Source organism: Syngnathus acus, chromosome 4 (assembly GCF_901709675.1).
Source record: "Syngnathus acus chromosome 4, fSynAcu1.2, whole genome shotgun sequence".
NCBI classification, from domain to species: Eukaryota; Metazoa; Chordata; class Actinopteri; order Syngnathiformes; family Syngnathidae; genus Syngnathus; species Syngnathus acus.
Window position 1 is genome coordinate 5437159 of NC_051090.1, and position 18594 is coordinate 5455752.

General features: G+C 43.7%; 1 protein-coding gene across 2 annotated transcripts; it reads right to left on the minus strand.

The window, feature by feature from the left end:
* Positions 1–8091: 8091 nt before the first annotated feature.
* Positions 8092–18284, minus strand: cbarpb (CACN subunit beta associated regulatory protein b). Of its 2 annotated transcripts, none has more exons than XM_037250020.1 (10): positions 18179–18284; positions 15970–16042; positions 15660–15811; positions 14117–14178; positions 13546–13708; positions 13191–13362; positions 12909–13046; positions 12580–12817; positions 11952–12126; positions 8092–11682 (listed from the first exon to the last, which is right to left on the minus strand). In XM_037250020.1, the coding sequence occupies exons 2-10, from the start codon at positions 16015–16017 to the stop codon at positions 10227–10229; spliced, it is 2604 nt and encodes an 867-aa protein (XP_037105915.1). In that variant the 5' UTR covers positions 16018–16042; positions 18179–18284; the 3' UTR covers positions 8092–10226. The 2 variants fall into 2 exon arrangements, with proteins under 2 accessions (XP_037105915.1, XP_037105914.1); XM_037250019.1 differs by lacking the exon at positions 18179–18284 and adding an exon at positions 17001–18149 and having other exon boundaries at positions 10227–11682.
* Positions 18285–18594: the final 310 nt, after the last annotated feature.

Sequence of the window (18594 nt, forward strand, 5' to 3'; positions counted from 1 at the left end):
GTTTTGATTCGAATTTTCATTTTAGCTATGGATTTGTTAGTTTTAGACAAATTCGGCAAAGCTCAATTGCGAAACCAAGGAGCCCTTAAATTTTTTTTTCTCCTCTCACAACTGAATTATTGTTTGATTCCAAAGAGGAGGCTTATGTTGTCATATTTGATCCGAACATCTGCTTCTGCACTCGTTCACCTTCTTTTCAGTAGGGCTGCCCGACACCATATTTTAAATTCCCTTTTGATGGTTTTCTTCATTTTTTTTTTTTTTTTTTTTTAAAGGTAGCACATGTTGTAATATCCAAGTTCTCGTGAAGGATGTCGGCTGCCTTCATTAGTCGAGATCCCCGAGGCCCAAAAAGGAATGCCGCCTGACCTGGGAGGGGAGGGAAAGACAATAAAAGCAAGCCTGCGAGCCGTGGGTGGGCTGTTTCTTTCGCTGGGTGTCTGCCCATTCACTCATATGGTTTGCATCACAGCTGCCGAGCCATACAAATGAATACAGCATGGCGGGGAATGGGGAGCGCCCTCAAATGTATTATCTTTTGCACGTATCGGGGCCCCCTTTCATGTGGCGGGGATCCACGGGGCGGAGTGAAAGTGATGAATCGCACGCTACACTGTGTCCAATTTGAAAATGGACACACAACTCAAACGAATATTTGACTGACCGGGCAGGTGGGAAGAATGGTTGCTAGGTTTGTGGTGATATTGTGGAAAATCTTACTGCCATCTAGCGGTGGCGGTTGGCATCGTAAATAATAGTTTGGGTCATATCGGCATATTTAAATGACATTTTGCGACATAATCTTAAAATTGGGTATATTTTGTACAAAGTCAACATTGTGATTATGCTAGCAGGCAACTTTCATAGTACGACCACAGAATATTAGCTTAAGCTGATTTAATAAATGCTAATATTATGTGAATAATAATATTGTGCATTCATAAGTAGTATTAGATGGAATTTACGGAGCTAAAACCTGTCAATATGTAAAGTCTTTCCTCCATCTACCCCTTGGGGGATGTTCTTGCGTTCACTCAAGCGTACCAGAAGAGGGCGCTGTTTACCTTGCCAATAATTTAGCCTCACTTGCTGACTAGTTGTTGCATTTGACTGATTGGAAAACAGTATTTGACACGCCCAGTTTAAAGTGACCACGCCAATTACGGCCTTTCGAATAAAAATTGTTGCCAGTTTGTCACAGGGTACGAAGAGACAAACAAAGAGTTATATTATGGGCAACCTACGTTCTCAGACAAAACCAATGAAAGTACATTTAAACTCCAGACTGAAGTTCTCAAACAGACTTAACTTTGGAAAAACACCCTAAAACCGTTACTGCTGCAGGGACCTGGGTTGCATCCATGGACCACACGAGTAAACCAGCAGGCCTGTTCAAACAAATGATGGCACATTGTGACTTCCTAGCAATGCATTAGAAAGTAATTTGTGCAAATGAATCAGCACACAAGTAGCTAGATCTGAAAAAGTTTATCCTGAGAAGTGTTTTGAATAGTTGTTCCCACTCAGGGGCAGCTCTTAATACCACTCAGCTCTTGTGCACTGACCTCAAGTCATCTCATTCATGAAACACATTCCAAGTGGAGTACAACTGAGTCAACAACATGATGGGGAATAAATGAAGTCGTCAGTGCGTACGTCACAGTGTAAACAAAGTTAAGAGAGCAGTGAGGTTAAAAGCAGCCGCGTCACGCGTCCACTCAATTTGAGCCTCGTTTTGATTGACGGCCTTCCTCCTCTGCCACTTTGACGCCGCCCTCAACCTCTCCGCTTCCTTCCTGTGCATGCAAAGTCCCCCCCCGGCGCTTCATTAATGGACAAGGTTAATGTCAGAACACGCTCTGCTCCTACAGCTGCGCCCCTCCACCTCCTTCCTTCCTCTTCACTTTTATCTTGGAACACCCCCACCTCTCTCGGCTCCCCGCCCACTTGCCGATGAGAGCGGCATGCCGAGGCAGTCGTGACTGAGGGGAGCCCCTCCACCACCACCACCACCACCATCCCACACACACCACTGCTGCCGCCACTTGGCCTCCGGTCAGGCTCCATCTGCATGCTGCTCTATAAACAGATGTTCTTTACAACATTCGAGAACATTTGGAACATGGGCCGGAGCTCATGAAGTTAATGACGTAAGCAAACTAAAGGCCAAGAGTACACAAGAGTCATACAATAATAACCCATCCATCTGACAAAAGGGATTGAAGCACAAAGTTCTGTGAAGATGGAAGACGACGACTGAGTAGTACAAAAAAACGTTGTGTTTGCACCAGATGACAAACACGGCGGCGTCTGGAGTGGGGCACAAATATGAGTCAGCGCAAATCCATAAAAAAGCAAATAAAGGGCTGGAGGGGGAAGCACTAAGCAGCAGCTAGCTAGCTAAGTCGATACCACCTAATTAATAATACACTATTTGTATCCTGATTGTGTATCCTGTTAATATTAAATGAATGTAGCAGGAGTGTTTTTACTCTCATGTGCTACCTAAGAAGTGTTAACCTGATTAAGAGGTTTCATTCCACAAAAAGCTGAGCACTGGGCAATGAGCCGCATGCTGCTTCACCAACACTGAAATCTACTAGCAGCCAGCCCAGATGAGAAAAGAAATAAACAAAAAGGATGTGTTCACCATAAAGCCTCTTTTGATGACACAAGTGCTGATGCTCCAGCTGGCAGCAGTTGCCATGGCAACTGAGGCGTAGCTGAGGCTTTTGTTGCATGAACAACACCACTGGATACATAAATCAATTCAAATGCAGGCTGAATGGACTATTTGTACATGCAATTTAAACATCATTTTGCTGGCAAAATACAGCTCTTATTTGTGGGCGCTTCTTTGTATTCAACTGCTCATTGAATTCCCTACAAATTGCTCAAACAGCATGTGATCCCCACCTGAGCTTGACATGGAAATGAATAGAAACTGCTTGTAGATGATTCATTCCCACGTTTAGTTTCCTCTTTTTTTTTTTTTTTCCAATCATTCATTGACAGTCTGATTAATGAGTCTCCTTTTCGCTTCCCGTTTAAATCAATCTCACTGCCGGGGCACTATTTGATTCACAAATTTCACACGGTGCCAGGCGCCACGGGGACCGGTAGACCTAACCTATAATAAGCATGTCGGCTGATTAATATTTAAATGTATGGATCTTTGGAATTAATTAGGCATCACACTGTCAATTATTATGAACACGAGGAGAAGGCTTCATGCCGAAGTTCATGCAATATTAATTAGTCCAGCTGTGACACTCAAAATAGAACGCAAATGTACATCGCATAAACGTCATATAGCGGAGATACTTATATTATATTAATTATATGAAATATATTGATTATTATATTATATTATATTACATATTTATTTTATTAATATTTATTTTTTTCTGAGGCCTGCAAGCCCAGCTAGCCCATGAGTCACTCGCCAAATAATCACGTTGAAGTCACAGGTGCAATTGCCGTTTAAAGTTCTTTTACGTAAGTGCACGGTGGAGGTGGCGAGGTACGGTAAGTGGAGAGTGAAAAGTGTGGGTTGCTGCTTGCAAAAAAAAAAAGTAATATCAAATAAATGGAAAAGGAAACAAAAGCCAAGGACGGCGATGACGACACGCCACCTGGATATGCAACGAGGGCACGAACGGAGCTGTTATTTTCCAGAATGCTCAATTTTACCTGAGCACTCGACGCCTCCTGCGTCACGACACGGCGTCATTTTGAAAAGCACTTTACGCAGATGCACGCACACACACATTAAGTGGTGACATGTTGTGTGAGCTGTTCCAAAACAAAAGGTCTTCACACTGCTTTCATGCCATATGCTGTGCTCAACGTGTCTGGCAAAAGGTAGGCCAGCTGCGTGACTGCTGTGGGAGACCAACGTTATGTCACTGACCCTTCTGCTGCCCACTTGAAATGTTATTAATGACAAACCAAATGTGAAGGGGTGACAGCTGTTTCCACATAATTGGGGACACAGAAGAGTGTTTCTTGTTTGTGTAAGTGTGTTTTTTTTTGGGGGGGGTGACATCTTTTGCTTTGCTCCTATTGGTCACTAAATGAAAAAAGGGACAATAATTAAATGAATGTTTTTTGGGGGTTTATATTAGATTTACGATTAGTCTTGGGATCCCTGATACGATTCAAAAACGATATTTTTTTCATGTGAGACGATTCGATTCAATGAGGTTACGATTCAATATGGTCTGGTTGTTGCTTTTGTCATATGGAAATACTAAATTTCCAAACTGTTCAGGTTAATTAAATTCAAAGAAACAACAAATCTTTCACATCGTTCCCATTTATACCGATTTATACGATTAATACGTACAATTCGATTCAGTGTTTCGCGTTCCAGGCGTGGTCACGGAAACTCATAAGTTAAGACACCACTGTATTTATTTACCGTCCCATTTTGTTTTATTGCATTAGCCTCTCTATTGGAACATTTCTTCTTCGCAGCGCCGAGCGTAACAAACGAGCAGCCAGGAAGAGAGCGCGTGTCCACACAGGAGCAAATTAAATTAAACACCGGGGCATTTCTATGTCTCTTCGCTCGTCTGCTTGTCTCCTGCCTCGGCCGCGCTGAAAACATTCCCTTTCATTTTTGGATCACGGAATAGCTCGACTGTCGTACTGTACGCTTCAACAACAACATGTGAGAGTGATGTTGTCCAGCCTCCACATTCACTGTCTGTGCATTTTTATTTTTAGTATTTGTAACTGTAGTAACTGCAGTCTAGGCTTGCAGATTTACAACTAGCATGAAATGCTAATTTAAACACATATAACACGCTGCGTTTCAATGACAGTGAGCAACAAAAAAAAAAAAGATGGAGGTTACATATCTTATAAAGGAATGCGTCATTGTGCTTCAGGGTAATGGAAATGAATGTGTGAGAAGGGAACGCAAGAATTCCTGCAGCAATAAAAACTTATAATGAAGAAGGTGAGAGGCCAGACTTTGTCCTGTGTGGTTTTGACTTATCGAGGCCATCCGAGCTTAACACCCACTCGCAGCAATTCAATACACAATGCCCTTCATTGGTCGAGCGCTTTATCTCTGCTGATACTTTTTATTTCATTATTTATTTTGGGTGCCGCGACACCTACGCACGCACGCCCACGCCGCCCTCAATAACCCCTCTCCACATTGGTTTACGAAAACGCTACATCACAACAACCCCCGTCGAATGCCTGCCTGCCTGCCTGCCTGCCTGCTTGCCGAACAGGCCGCTTGAAATTGCACATTAGGAGCGCATGTCTTTAGGTTACCATAGCAACAGGGTGAGTCATTCTGCTGCAGTCAGCTTATTGGCATACTCGCGCTAACTGTGAGATTTCACCTCTTCGTTTTATTTCCGTTTCACGCGACGACCCTTTGTCGGCCGAGGTGCCGTTGTTTTTACAAACGGTGTGAATTTGGAGGTGACGGCACCGGATCGGACGGGCAGGGTGATAATGAGCTTCTCGCTTTGATTGCATATTTATGGATCTCCCTAATCGGTAAACCCGCTGCTGAGACCCCCTCCCTGCAACGAAGGCGAAGAGAGAAAGAGGCACCGGGCAGTGATTTGCTCGCAAAGAACACTTGTTAGCGCTGATTAAGTGAGCTTTAATCATCTAGCATGCGCGCACAAGCTAGCAGCTAGCATGCACTCTTAGCAAATAAAGAAGAAGAATCAAGAATCAGCTTTATTGGCCAAGTTTGTGCATGTCAAACACGGAGTCAAAATGCTTGTGCGCGCATGCTAGCTGCTAGCTTGTGCGCGCGACACTAAGATAGTATTATATGAACGGGGAAGACAGTTATGGGGCCTAATCAACCATACACATACGTAAGAAAGTCTAACGAGTCTAAAATGATTTCCGGCATTTTAGATTCATCTCAGAACATTTAACCGGCTAGACTTTAATCGTGTCCAAATTCGATGGTCCCTTCGTAGGCCGGAAAATTTGATTCTCATAAGGAAGAATTCTGGATGGCTGCTGTAGCTCTAAACAAATTCAGCTTCCTGATCACAAACACAATTGTAAAATGTAACCAGGAACAGAGTGTACGAGAAGAACATCTGGCAAAGGCCCACATGCCAGTCTAAGGACGTTATAATCGGATCACATGTTGAAGCCTGCTCTGCTGAGTTTACATTGCAAAATCTCATCGCTTCGCCCACAGTTTCCAGTCGTACAGACAGAACGGCAGACGAACTTAACAAAGCATTTGGACCAAAGAGAATAAATGAGGCTTTTAGGGTTATGGCAACACGAGATAGCAGAAGCTAATAAGCTCTCTGCAAGTTGACAGTTTGTGCCATCAAGTCATTGTATCTCACCAGGGTTTAATTAACCGGTAGGCCGCGTGGGGGTGTGTGTGGCTGTCAAGCCGTCACAGTAGACATGCAATAAATTGGACCGGAACTTTGAAGTTCCCTAGAGAGATAAAGAAGGACGGGAAGGTGGTAGTAGGATTTCTTTTTTGAAGGAGGGAGGGGGTGGGTGAAGAGAGTGGTTAGGACGCGAGGGAACAATGCTGCATAATTGGCTTTTGAAATTTGTCTCCACCATCTTCTATGACAGCAAAAGCTGTTTTGATAAGGTTTTCTATAAAAACATTTCACACATTTCCTCTTACACTGAAAAAAAACATCCCAAATGCACATACGACTCTGGATTTTCAAAATTTTTCATGGAGGTATATGTGAAAGTTTTTCTAAATTGTAATTCAGATGTTTATTTGTGGGTGAGAGTGATTTTGGTGCATGCGTGTTACATGCATGGGAGTTTTTTTGTAGTGTGTGCGAGAGAGAAAGAGTTTTTGCACGAGTGTGAAATGTCATTTTTGTTTTAATGTCAATGTTGCATGTTCCTTTATATGGGTTTTCGAAGAGATTTTCAGTCCCAACCGAGAAGGTGAGAATTCAAATGTTTCACATCACCCAATGGGAGCAACAAGGAAAGCCGGTGAGTCATCTGCGTCTCTCTCTCTTTCTTATTTTATTTCATATTTTTTGCACATCCGAGAAAGGCAATCTCTTGAGAACGGTGGTGTGGGGTGACGATAGGATTGCGTGGGTGAGTGGAGGAGAGAAGGAGGATGGTGGATTTTCCTAAAAGCATTTCTTTGGGGTGGAGAGGGGGGTGCTGCAAGGAGGAGGAAGAAGAAGAAGAATACGTGTTCATTCATGTGTGCGGTTTTTTTTTTTTTTGTGCGACGCGTGGGCGGACTGGCGTAGATAAAGTGGGGAACGCCGAAATTATTCGTGCTTTCCAGAAGGGACGTGTAACACTTTTGAATGGAGTTCCCGGAATAATGATTACATTATATGACGCAGTTCTCATATTAGTTTTGGGAACACCAGTCTGACACACGTACTAATAAATACCTGTGGTGGAAATTCTATCTTGACAAAAAAAAAAAAAAAAACTTTCCAAATAGCTCAGACTCATACACTGACAAACCTGTTCCGGTGTCCTAAAGAGTTTTTCTGGTTAATTTTGTTTACAGCTACTTACCAAACGCACTGCACTTCAGGAGCCCAATTTTATTATAATTAAAAAAAAAAAAAAAAAAGGATAAATCTCTGTGGTTTGTTTGTTTTAGGGCAGGTGTGACATTGCCGTCAGAGGGAACACCTGTTCAAACAACCAACCACAAGCCGAACAGACCAAAATTAAGAAGGTTACAACCTGAAAATGGTCCATTTCTGACATTTTAAGCATTTTATTGCTACATGTTCTGAAGCGATAAAATTAGAATAAATAAATAAATAAATTTTAAAAAAGTAGATAAAAATTAATAAGGCTGCTGCGCAAGCTACTTATTTGAAATCACTTCCTTCCATCAGCGCCATTCTTTCCCTAATGAGCCCGTGAGTCCACTCAGACTCAAGATCTAATCTGGGCCGCCTGGAAAAGGAGCATCATCCTCACCATGGAGCCCAATCAAAGAGAGAGACGAGGCTCATTTATTTCCTCTCCTGAGGAGGTGAAGTGATTGGTTTGGCTTGTTTGTACGTTCTCTCCACAAGATTGCATTATGCTTTTCACTGAAGAGTCACTCTTATTCTTCAGCAGTCCAAGAAAACAATCACAATTTTATTTTTACTTTGGGTTTATGAAAGATTTCATGTAAAGATGCAACACAGGAATGACTGAAAACATTGTAAGGTACATGTCACATGATGGATTAATTGTGTTGCGTTTACATTCTGCCATTTTACTGGTGACAACAGTTTTTCAAAGTGGCGCATTCGAAATGTCTAAAGGGCTTTTGATTACATGGAAGTCTTGGCATGTCACGAACAGGAAGTTGCCAGGACGGCTATTTTTCACTTCTCAAAATACATTCACTCACAAACAACAACACAACTCTCAGTAAGATTTATTTAATCTCTGCAGTATATTATCCAATATTGTAAACAGTCAAATCTTGGGATTGATTTTACCCTACACCCTAAACTGGTCGTCAGCCAATGGCCCACAATATTTTCATCAAAAACTCTACCTCATAGCAAACACTTGCAGTTAACACTCATCTGTTCATGTGAGCGTTCAATTCAGTAGAACGTGATTCGTTTTTATTAGCATAACCAAAATGATGATTTAAGTACCAACATGCTGAATCTTGACTTTCAGGGAATCCGTCAGATCTGAACTGCAAATGCACCACGATGCAACAGACTCAAAAAGAAATGGAGACTAAAAACGAGGGCTTCCCCTCTGCTGTTAAAATTTATATTCAACACCACGCTCTGCAGAGGCTCCCTTCTCCGCTCATGAGTCAGGAAACCCCTCGGGGAATCGTGTGCTATCATCAAAACAGGCTTAGATTCAAACAAAGCGATCAAGGAGCAAAAAAAAAAAGATTGGCTATTGGGTGCATTGTAAGTTGGCAGGCTTCTGATCTGCTGGCATCTTTCTCAGGAGTAGACGAGTAGACGCCGACGGGAAAACCAAAGATGTCAAATGCAAGGCAAATGAAGTCCTTTCTGTTGAGCCGCATGCACAAGAAGTCATGCCTTTCAGAGACATCCAGCAAAAACTACAAACATCCGTGGTGAGAGCGAGGACTTTTATCTCTCTGCTAACACAAAAACTGCAAACTTCCACAAGACCAGGACTAGACCCTACAGTACAGTCCTGTGTTGTTTAAAAAACCGGATTGGCATGTCTATCACGTTCACACGCAAAGCACATACAAAAATATATTTAGCTACTTATGAATAACAACAATGAAGAAGATTCTGAGAGGGTTTACAAACTAAACTATTCTATCGGAACACCATGTATTGAAAAAGATCCAGTGTTTTTCTGTGCGTTTGATAGCTAGCTAGCTAGCCATGGAAAATGTCAGTGTTTTCAAATGCAACTGATACTTGTGACTCGTGTCAGTTTACATAAAGTACAAACCCAGTGAAAGAATGTGAGAGTCCCAACTAATGATTAGGGAAACTAGTCATCCGATCAACTAGCTTAACTTGAAACGCCATGCCGGAAGATATTCTATATTTGGGTCTATGAAACACATTTTTTAAAGGTAAACTCCTGTTGAATGAAAATAAATCATATAAATAGATATAAAATAACTTAATTTATAATATTATTTTGTTACAGTTTAGTGTACACATGTACCACTTTACTTGCCACATAGCGGATTAGCATAACATAACATTACTTTCTAAAAGACAGGAACAGAAAAAAAGAATGTTCACCGTACCTTCGACTCAAATAATTTCACAAATGACCTAGAAAATGAGAAAACTAAGACTTTTAAATTACCACCAAGCGATACAGTTTGATTCAATTTAGTATGATGCTCTGTTTTGAGATTTCAACCCTCAAAGTTGTTACAAAAAAGTTCGGAATTGTTCGATAGTACCAGGGTGGAGCTACACACCGCCATCTGATTGCTTCACAGATGCTCGTAACGTCTGTGTGACAACGGAAGACAAAAAATGGTTCCATTAAAAAACTACCGTGAATAGCAATTGCCTCATTTGCATATGCATGCAGCACCAGACTCTTTAATTACGGGTAACATTCGAATAATCTGTCCAAATAAACGTTTATTGTACCAAACATTACCAAAACAAACCAAACTGAACTGTACCGTCTGGTTGGTTCGTTCATCTGATTTGAAATTCATTGTGAATCATCAAAAGTGAGCCATGAATCAGCAGCTATGGGCTGGACCGTGAAGACGAATGGAGCTACACTGGACTGTGGTCTGGAGAAACATGGGTAGCCGTCACCGTCAAACACTCAGTCGCAGTGTCCTTGGTCCTTCGAAGGCTCGTGTAGAGCCTCTCGTCTAGAGTAGCGGTCAGTTTGTCCGTGAGTTCTGCCGTGATGGTTTGTGGGCCGTAGCCAGAGGAGTCCGGTGGTTGAATGGGTGACCGCTCGTCGAAAGGTTCTAAGGGGTGTCCGGGTGGTTTGCTGTCGTCTTGAGTCTCTGGACGTTCACTCTGCCCTTCGTCTTTGTCAGGGACGGATGGTTGAAGATGCGTTGATGATATCTGGTCTTCGGTGGAACCTTTCTCTGCAACGTCGCTAGCTGTGGTTTCTATCTTTGGAGTTTCAGGGGTGCTGCCGTCGCTGGTCTCCTCGTCCGGTGCGCTGACAATGCGGGGGAGCATGCTATGGTAACTGGTTTCCATCGGGCAGTTAACACTGTCACCCCTTCGTAGTGGAGTTCGTTGTCTCTCGAAAGAGGAATGGAAGTGTCTGACACCGGGGTCGCTCCACTGTTTGTGCCGCTGCCACTGCTTTCGAAGATGGATTCGAGAGCGATGTTTCTTCAGCGGCGACTCCTGCTGGTCAAATTGAGGGTCATGACGGAGAAACTCATGGAAGAGCGCATCGGTTTTTTCATCGATGCTGTAGTCTCTCTGATGAAGGCTTGCGGGTTGAGCTGGAGGGTGCGAGGCGTCCCGTGGGGTGATCATCTGACCGTATGGAAACCAACTCTGTGGACCAACATCGGTTTCTGTGGAAACTCCCCCAATGGCGCCCAGCAATTGCTCGTCTGGCTCCTCTTCATAGAGGTGCGACTCAAAGCTCTCACCAATCGTGCCAGATTTTCCCGCCTTGGTGAAACGATTCCTCTTCTCATGGGCCGTTCTCTCCTTCGGACTGCTGCTTCCAAACATCCGCAAATCTTCAGAACCACGAGAAGGGGCCTCTATTGAAGTGTAGCCACTGTCCATTTGCAGCAATTTCCGCGTAGACGTTTCACCATCGCTCCCGCCTCGCTCCGATTCGGTACTTTGTTGTTTCCGACTTCTTACACTCTTTTCCCCCAGCGTCTCATCTATGTACACCAAAGACTCCTTGTTATCCTCGACACCTTCTGGCTCATCTCCTAAATCCTGGGATGAAAAGCTGGGGAGCTCTTCCTTTTCTTTTTCTGTACACACGCTGTCAGCATCGCTGCAAACAGAGTTCCTATCGTTATTGCTGCTATGGTCAGAGGCAGCGTATTGTTCTAGTGATGCACGTAAGGTCCAAATGTCTCGGTAAAGTGTCTGGGGATCCTGAAGCGCCAGAGGCTCAGAGCTTTCCCTTGTCCCCAGGGAAAGAGCTTCATCTTGGGGATCAGGGGACAAGCCAATCACCCCTGGTCCGGTATGGCTGCAGATGGGCTCCACCATCACCTCTACCTCTACCCTGTGGTTGCACACAGTTAAAGAGGAAAAGGAAACGCAAAAATGTCAGAAGATATCACTATCCTCGACGACACGGCTGTTTTCACAGAGCACGGAATGACTGTTATGGCTTGCAATGGCTGCCTTGGCATGTCCATACACTTAGCTGAGTAGCACAGTATTTAGTGAACCCTTGTGGAGGAACTGGAACGCAGAACGCCGAGCATTTTTGGCGGAATGATTGCGAAGCAAAGCAGTGGACAGGATGAATGGCAAGGGAATTAAAGATACCTGCCGAGGGAAGGGGGCGGTGCGGACGGAGCGGGGAGCACGGGCCGGCCGGGACAATAGCCGATGTCTTGACTGCGGGCGATGTACTGGATGAGGTCAATGTGGTGTGTGTCGTCCTGGTCCATGCTCTCGCTGGCGGCCCGTTGACGCTGGAATTGCCTTCGCTTCGGTGAGCCTGACTCATGACAAACACACGGAAAGTTTGGTGACAGGTGGTTGGGAAATGATATCTAATTCCGTATAAATATAGCATCAGCTGCTAAGGCATCTGAAGAAGATTTTGAGATCATCTTTGGAGTCTTGGTGTGATGGAAAAACTGATCCAGTAGTAGAAAGTGTGTGAGTGTATGCATGATGGCAGGGAGGATTCACTTGGGGGTTTAAATTGAGTTGGAACTAGCAAACGTTGAGTCATCGAGCCATCTGTCTTGCGTGTGTTTGTGCATATCAGAGCAGCCAGAGCAGCTCTCGCAGTTTATTACCGTGGCACCATGGTTCACCCACAACTTATTTCATGGAGTGGGTAAAAATAATAACTTTTTGCTTTAAATTCAGAAGATAAATTGGAGTCACATGATCAATATTTGGACAGTATAGCTTCTGTCTTTCTTTTACTTCAGTTTGTTACCTCTCATGTCCAGACTTGAAGCTCTCTGGTTGCTGTCCAGCTTCCATTTCTTAATTTTGAAATAGGGACTGGCGCCCTCCAGACTTGCGTGGCGCCGTAGTTTTGTGAAGAACTGCTGTACCGTGCCTTGGCTTCCTGGACCGCTGCTCACAGGAGGGACGGTGGTGGCGGGGGCTGTCCCTCCTCCCGTGCTCAAGCTGCTTCCTCGGCCCCGGGACCCTCCTGCGATCATCTCCATCTGAAGATGGAAAGCAGCAATGGTGACAATCTACTGTTTTTCCACAAGACCTCCAGATGTATGAGGTATAAAATACTTGGAGGTAACTTACCGACCCTCCGTTAGTCTTAGCAGAAGGACTAAAACTGGCGTCCACCACAGTTGAATTGAGGGTGTCTCCAGGGAGAGCAGAGCTGGAATTGGGGCTCAAGCTGGTCAGTGCAGTTTGCGGCAGGGGACACAGCATGGGCTGAAAGAGGTTCAAACACACTGTGAGGCTTTTTTGATTCTAAATATTGCGTTACAAAATGTATCATCACAGTGGGAGGTAAATGGGTTGGAGGAGGTTGCGCAATATGGCAACGGGGCTAAAGGAACCATTTGGGAGAGTCACCTGGAAGATAGAGAGCGCCGACTTGGCGACGGGGCGCGTTGTCATAGCGATGGTGTTTTCCGCCGAGTCGCACTCATGGATGGTGACTATCTTGAGCGCCGGGGGCGGAATGTGGAGGTGCGTTAGCCGCGCGTTCTTAAGGTGGTGAAAGTCTCCTTCAGTCAGAGTGTATCTGGAATTCAGAATTTCAAATTTGGGCATTGTCTTTTTTGGTGGCTGAAAGTATGTTAAACTTTAGATCCACCGAAAGCATGTCTAAGTTGTGGCGCAGAAACAACATGAAACCCTGGACTCTGACAAGCCAGTTTATGCTTTCGCCATGCAGACCGAGAGCTGAATTTAAAAGGAATCGAACCTGCGACCCTTCTCCTGGGCCTTCTTGCCGTGATCAAATAGCGCCGCCTCATTGAAGGAAACACGTCGGCCCATGGTTCCCGTAGAAAGGAAGCGCTCTGTCTCCTGGTCATGAGAGCTAGCCATTGACAGGCAGTCGGACTCATCCACCCTGATAGTGATTTCTACCCAAAGACAAAAATGAAGAAGAAATGTTGCCCCGAGTGATTGCGGTTGTTTGATCATTTCTCCGACGGGAACCATCTGATATATTGCTTGCTGAGTGCTAAAACTCCTTCATAAAAAATGCCTGAGAAAAGCAGTTTCACACTGCCTTTTATTAAATCATTTTCTGCAGAGATAGAGTACATTCAATAGTCCGCAGAATATCAGAATGCGTTGTAAGACCCGTGCGGGCGCTTTAACCGACTCGCTCGAAAAATCTTTTTTTTTTTTTTGGGGTTAAATTGAATACATTAGACATTCTGCTGACATGATAAAAGCATCTCCGTAGACATCTTTCTTCCATCACTCCTCCGTCTATCAATCACTGTACACCCCCTACACACACACACAGCATCACCCACGCTTACCATGGGTGGGCTGAGACTCCTCCGTGTATGTAGCGGTGGTTTTCTCGCCATCATCGCTGCCACTGCGGCACAAAAAAACAACAACATTTAAATGCATTACACAGCTCTGTCTTGTTTTCAGATCAAGCCAGAGGGACAAATACCGAAGCTGATGCCTCGGTTGCCTGTGTGAAAAATAGCTCCGAGAGGGGCTAAATGATGTCAGTTAGAGAGAGCTTTATTAACTTGGACGTTTCCCCGACACACACATCTATCCACAACTCGGGTTGCGTTCAAGTGTAGTTTGGCTTTATTCATCTGTGCGGCACTATAACACTGCAATCATAAACAGAAAATAGTGAGATGTGATGCCAAAAATATGTAGTGATGGCATGATAGCAAACCATCAACGATACATCATCATAACTTACATATTGTTGCTTTATAATATTTTTAATAATTAATATAATTGAAGAAAACTATCGATGATGCATATCAATTTCATGCAACATCATTCAATGACACCCATGTCACTCACCAGACAAGGCTCCGCCTTTTAAAGCCATATACACTCAAAGTCACAGTAACGACAAATGTGAGGACAGCAACTCGGATACTGCGATTGTGTAAAAATCTGAAATATACAGTATGAATTCTATCTCAATAAGTTCTTGTGTGTGAAAAGTGCCCAAAATAATTTTCCATTGAAATAATTCGAGTACATGCTAGTATAACAAAATAAAAACAAAAGGCTTTAGTCACATACATGGTGTTTGGTTAAAACATCTTTGTTTGCTTTGCTCCATCCAAATGAAATCCCATGCCTGCCATTTGCTTTATGAGAAAGAGAAAAGAGAATGAAATCCCTTTTCTGTCATTTCCCGCCGTCGAATTCCTTGGTGCAGAGCTTTGGGCTTCGTGCATGTGGGCGCGTATGTGTGTCATTCCAGATCTCAGCTTCCTCTTGTCTTTCATTTCCTGTGTGGCTCCCACAGTTTTCATATCAGTGTGGAAATGTGTGTTCTGCGTGTGTGTCTCACAGAGCAGAGAGTGGTGGGGCGGGCGTGGGGGGTATTAATCACCGCCATCGGGTGCGATGAAATCTCATTTCACTCGTCATTTGTACCAGTCTGGCTGATTGTGTGCAGCTCTCACGCCAAATCTTTTCCTTGCCTTTTGGCAGCTTCATATTCTGTTTATCTGCTGCTCTCATCTTTTAAGTGTGGGTGATAATGTATGCTTCAGTGAAATATTTAAAAAAAACATCCAATTGTAAACAACATGCAATAACGATTGAATGTCTGCTCGTGAGGTAACCGCACTAAAGACGCATTTGGGATTGTTGTGAAGGAAGCTTCATATGCAATTCCAATGAGCCTCATCTATTATGTAAGTCGACATATTTAATAAATGTGATATCTTGAAGGAAGCACTTGCATGTGAACCAGTCAAACATGTTGAACGTGTGACAAGTTCTTAACCAAAAAATGTAAATCTTGTTAAGGGTAGAGCAATGTTGGAAAAGCTTTCCCCCTTGAAAAAAAAAAAAAATTCCTTTTCATACCTGTCACAGCATTGACCTCCTCCTCGGCAGCAGCGGCGGCAGGTGATGAGGACGATGGAGACGAAGATCAACGTCCCCACCAGGAAGATGGACAAGATCACCAGGAGAAGCACGTAGCCATCTTGCTGCTCCTCCGTCTCGAGCGGCACCTCCTGGGATACGATTAAATACATCACACGGAACACATCGTCGTCTTTGTTTCTTTGTGCGGGGAAATTAAACTTCGGATCACTGATTTACTAAAGCCGGCTCCAGGTCAGGAAGTTGTTTATTAACAACCAAACGTACAAACACATGGGACCAGACTTACAGTGGAGTTTTCTGGTAGGATGTTCCAGACGGTAGACTCATAGCTCATGGTCCAGGCCAACTATGGAGTCCCCCTGAGAGACAACAGGAAGGAAACGGGAGCTGCTCATCAAGTCACAAAAATCAACACACAACAGCCTTTTATCGCCACTTTATACCCACAATCCTTTGCTTGCATCAAATCAAGGAAGTTAACGAGAAATGACGGCTACACGTGAACGCTGAGAGCCGCTGTTGATGATCCGAGTGGAAGTAAGAAATGAACTGAGCATGATAACCTGAATGGACGGATTCCATCTATCATCTTTGTGACCTATATAGAAATGAACCACATTAGGGACGGGAGTAATAATCCATTAGTCGATTAATTGTTCGTGAAGGATTTGTTCGATAAGGCGGAACTGATTTTTGCTAAATCGCATCATGAAGAAATGAAAGAAAACTTCAGACCAATTAAGTCACATTGGATGATCCTCGATTAATGTGCATACCAAAACATTGTGATCGGCAATCACTGTGTGAACTTGGACTCAGTCAAGTGTGAGCAATAAACAGCACTTTCAAAATTGCACAAAAAATTGCAAAATTGCAATTTTCCTGGCTAGGATTTTTTTTTCTGTTGACTATCGTGCTACTGTAAGTCACGTTAATAATAAACACAAGAAGAATGATTGCTGATGCTGCTGTGTAGGCAATCTTCTGTAAAAAAAACAAAAAATTCAAACTGTGAGCAGATCCAAGTGCGTCCCTCACGTGCCGCTCATGCATGCGTTTAATCACCGACCAAACAGAAAAACAAAGCATCTGTGTTGCGTAAATCGTCATCCACCATTCCGGCACAAACCTCCCCATCACAGAAACACAAGCTCTTGCTACTAATCAGAAGCTGAGGTCCACTGCTGCTTGCTGCTTGCTGCTGCTGTGCCTGGGCTGGCTCCTTCAGATCATGGCCATTAATCCTGCTACTGCAGCAACCAAACGCCCACTCACTCATGCACACACACACGGTACCCACACAACCTGGATACTCACCACAGCATGGAAGAAGCAACATGCCCGCTACTCACTGCAGCAACTTCAGCACCAGAGCCTGTAAACACAACCCGATGCTCGTAGCCTGTCAATAAGCTTCCTGCTTGCTTCCTGTGTCTCACCCCTGATGGAGGGCAGTGCGCAGAAGGAGCAGTAGCATCAGAAGTGTGTGTGCGCGTGTGCGTTGAGAGAATCCGCCTCCGGCTTCCCAACCCCCCCTGCCACCATCCTCCTGCAGCATTGTCCCAGTGGCCTCAAAGCAACAGGACAGCGTGGCGGTATGGCCAGGAGCAAAACAAAGCAGCAAAACCATCGCTTAAATGTCAAGTTAGACATTATGTAAGAAAATGCACCTGGGAGATAGCAGGCAGGTCCAACTGATTGCCACGAGAATGTAGAGTATTATTCATTTTAAAACGTCTGGCATGGTGGTACGTATATATAAGGTTAGCCACAACCAACCTGAGTTGTTTTGTGAATGATTCATTTAACCTAACTTTTTAGGTTACATGAATAAGTTGGGTCAAACTGGCCCAAGTAGGGTTGATCCCTTCTCGACACGTTTTTAGAGTGATTTCACAGTTCACGTCTCAGATATTAAAATGACCCATTTGAACTCTGTTGCTAACCAAACCAGCAGCACACACTGATGTCAATCTTTTAGATATGGATAAATAAATAAATAAATAAATAAATAAATAAATAAATAAATGTCCAATAACTGCACTTGTAATAGGCATTTTTTCATTGTTTTACTTTTTTCTTCCATGAACTTGTTTTTTATTTATTATATGAGAAGAACCTTTACGTTTACCAAAGTAATCAGCTGTACAGTTGAAAAATATTTGATGGTAAATATTGCTGCAATTATGTTGATCTTATTTAGAATGTGAATCCAATGTAGGCTACTCATACATAGTGTATGAATCATACCGACAACGTGCATCGTATTATTTAGTGTGTAGTGTGCATCTATGACGGTCAGTTGTTTATGGTGCAGCCATGTTTCAGCAATAGTGATCGATTGTGAATCAGCTGATATTTAAAGAGCATCTTAGATCCAAGAAAACCGAATCATAGCCAAATGGACTTAATCGCTGACACAGCGGGGTCTCATTGCCTGAATGCAGCGATGTACACACTCGGCATCAAAGGCATTCATCCACATCAGCACTCACCTGCTCTACCTGCGTGGTCCGGCCAGGGGCGGAGGGGGAAAACCACAGCAAAGTCTGGAATGAGCACTTTTGAATGTGGAGATTCTTCAAATGGCTTGAAGGTATTTATGAATGGGTGATCCTGAATTTAGGACACGCCCACTGGCCAGTCGGAGACGCGCCTGGTGACGTCACCAGTGAGGTAAAGCCGACTGTATGGCTGCTCGAGGGGAGAAATACAATTTCTCACTCGAAGTTGTCTACATTCATAATTTCACCACTGGATGAGGCCATTTTTGTAAAAAAATACAAAGGTGCTGTAATAATAGTAAGATCTTAATAATGTCTATTTTTTTAGCATAAAAAGTCCTTTACTTCAGGTATTGTCACAACAGCACTGTAATTCCAACAGTATTATAGCGCCATCTCATGGCAAA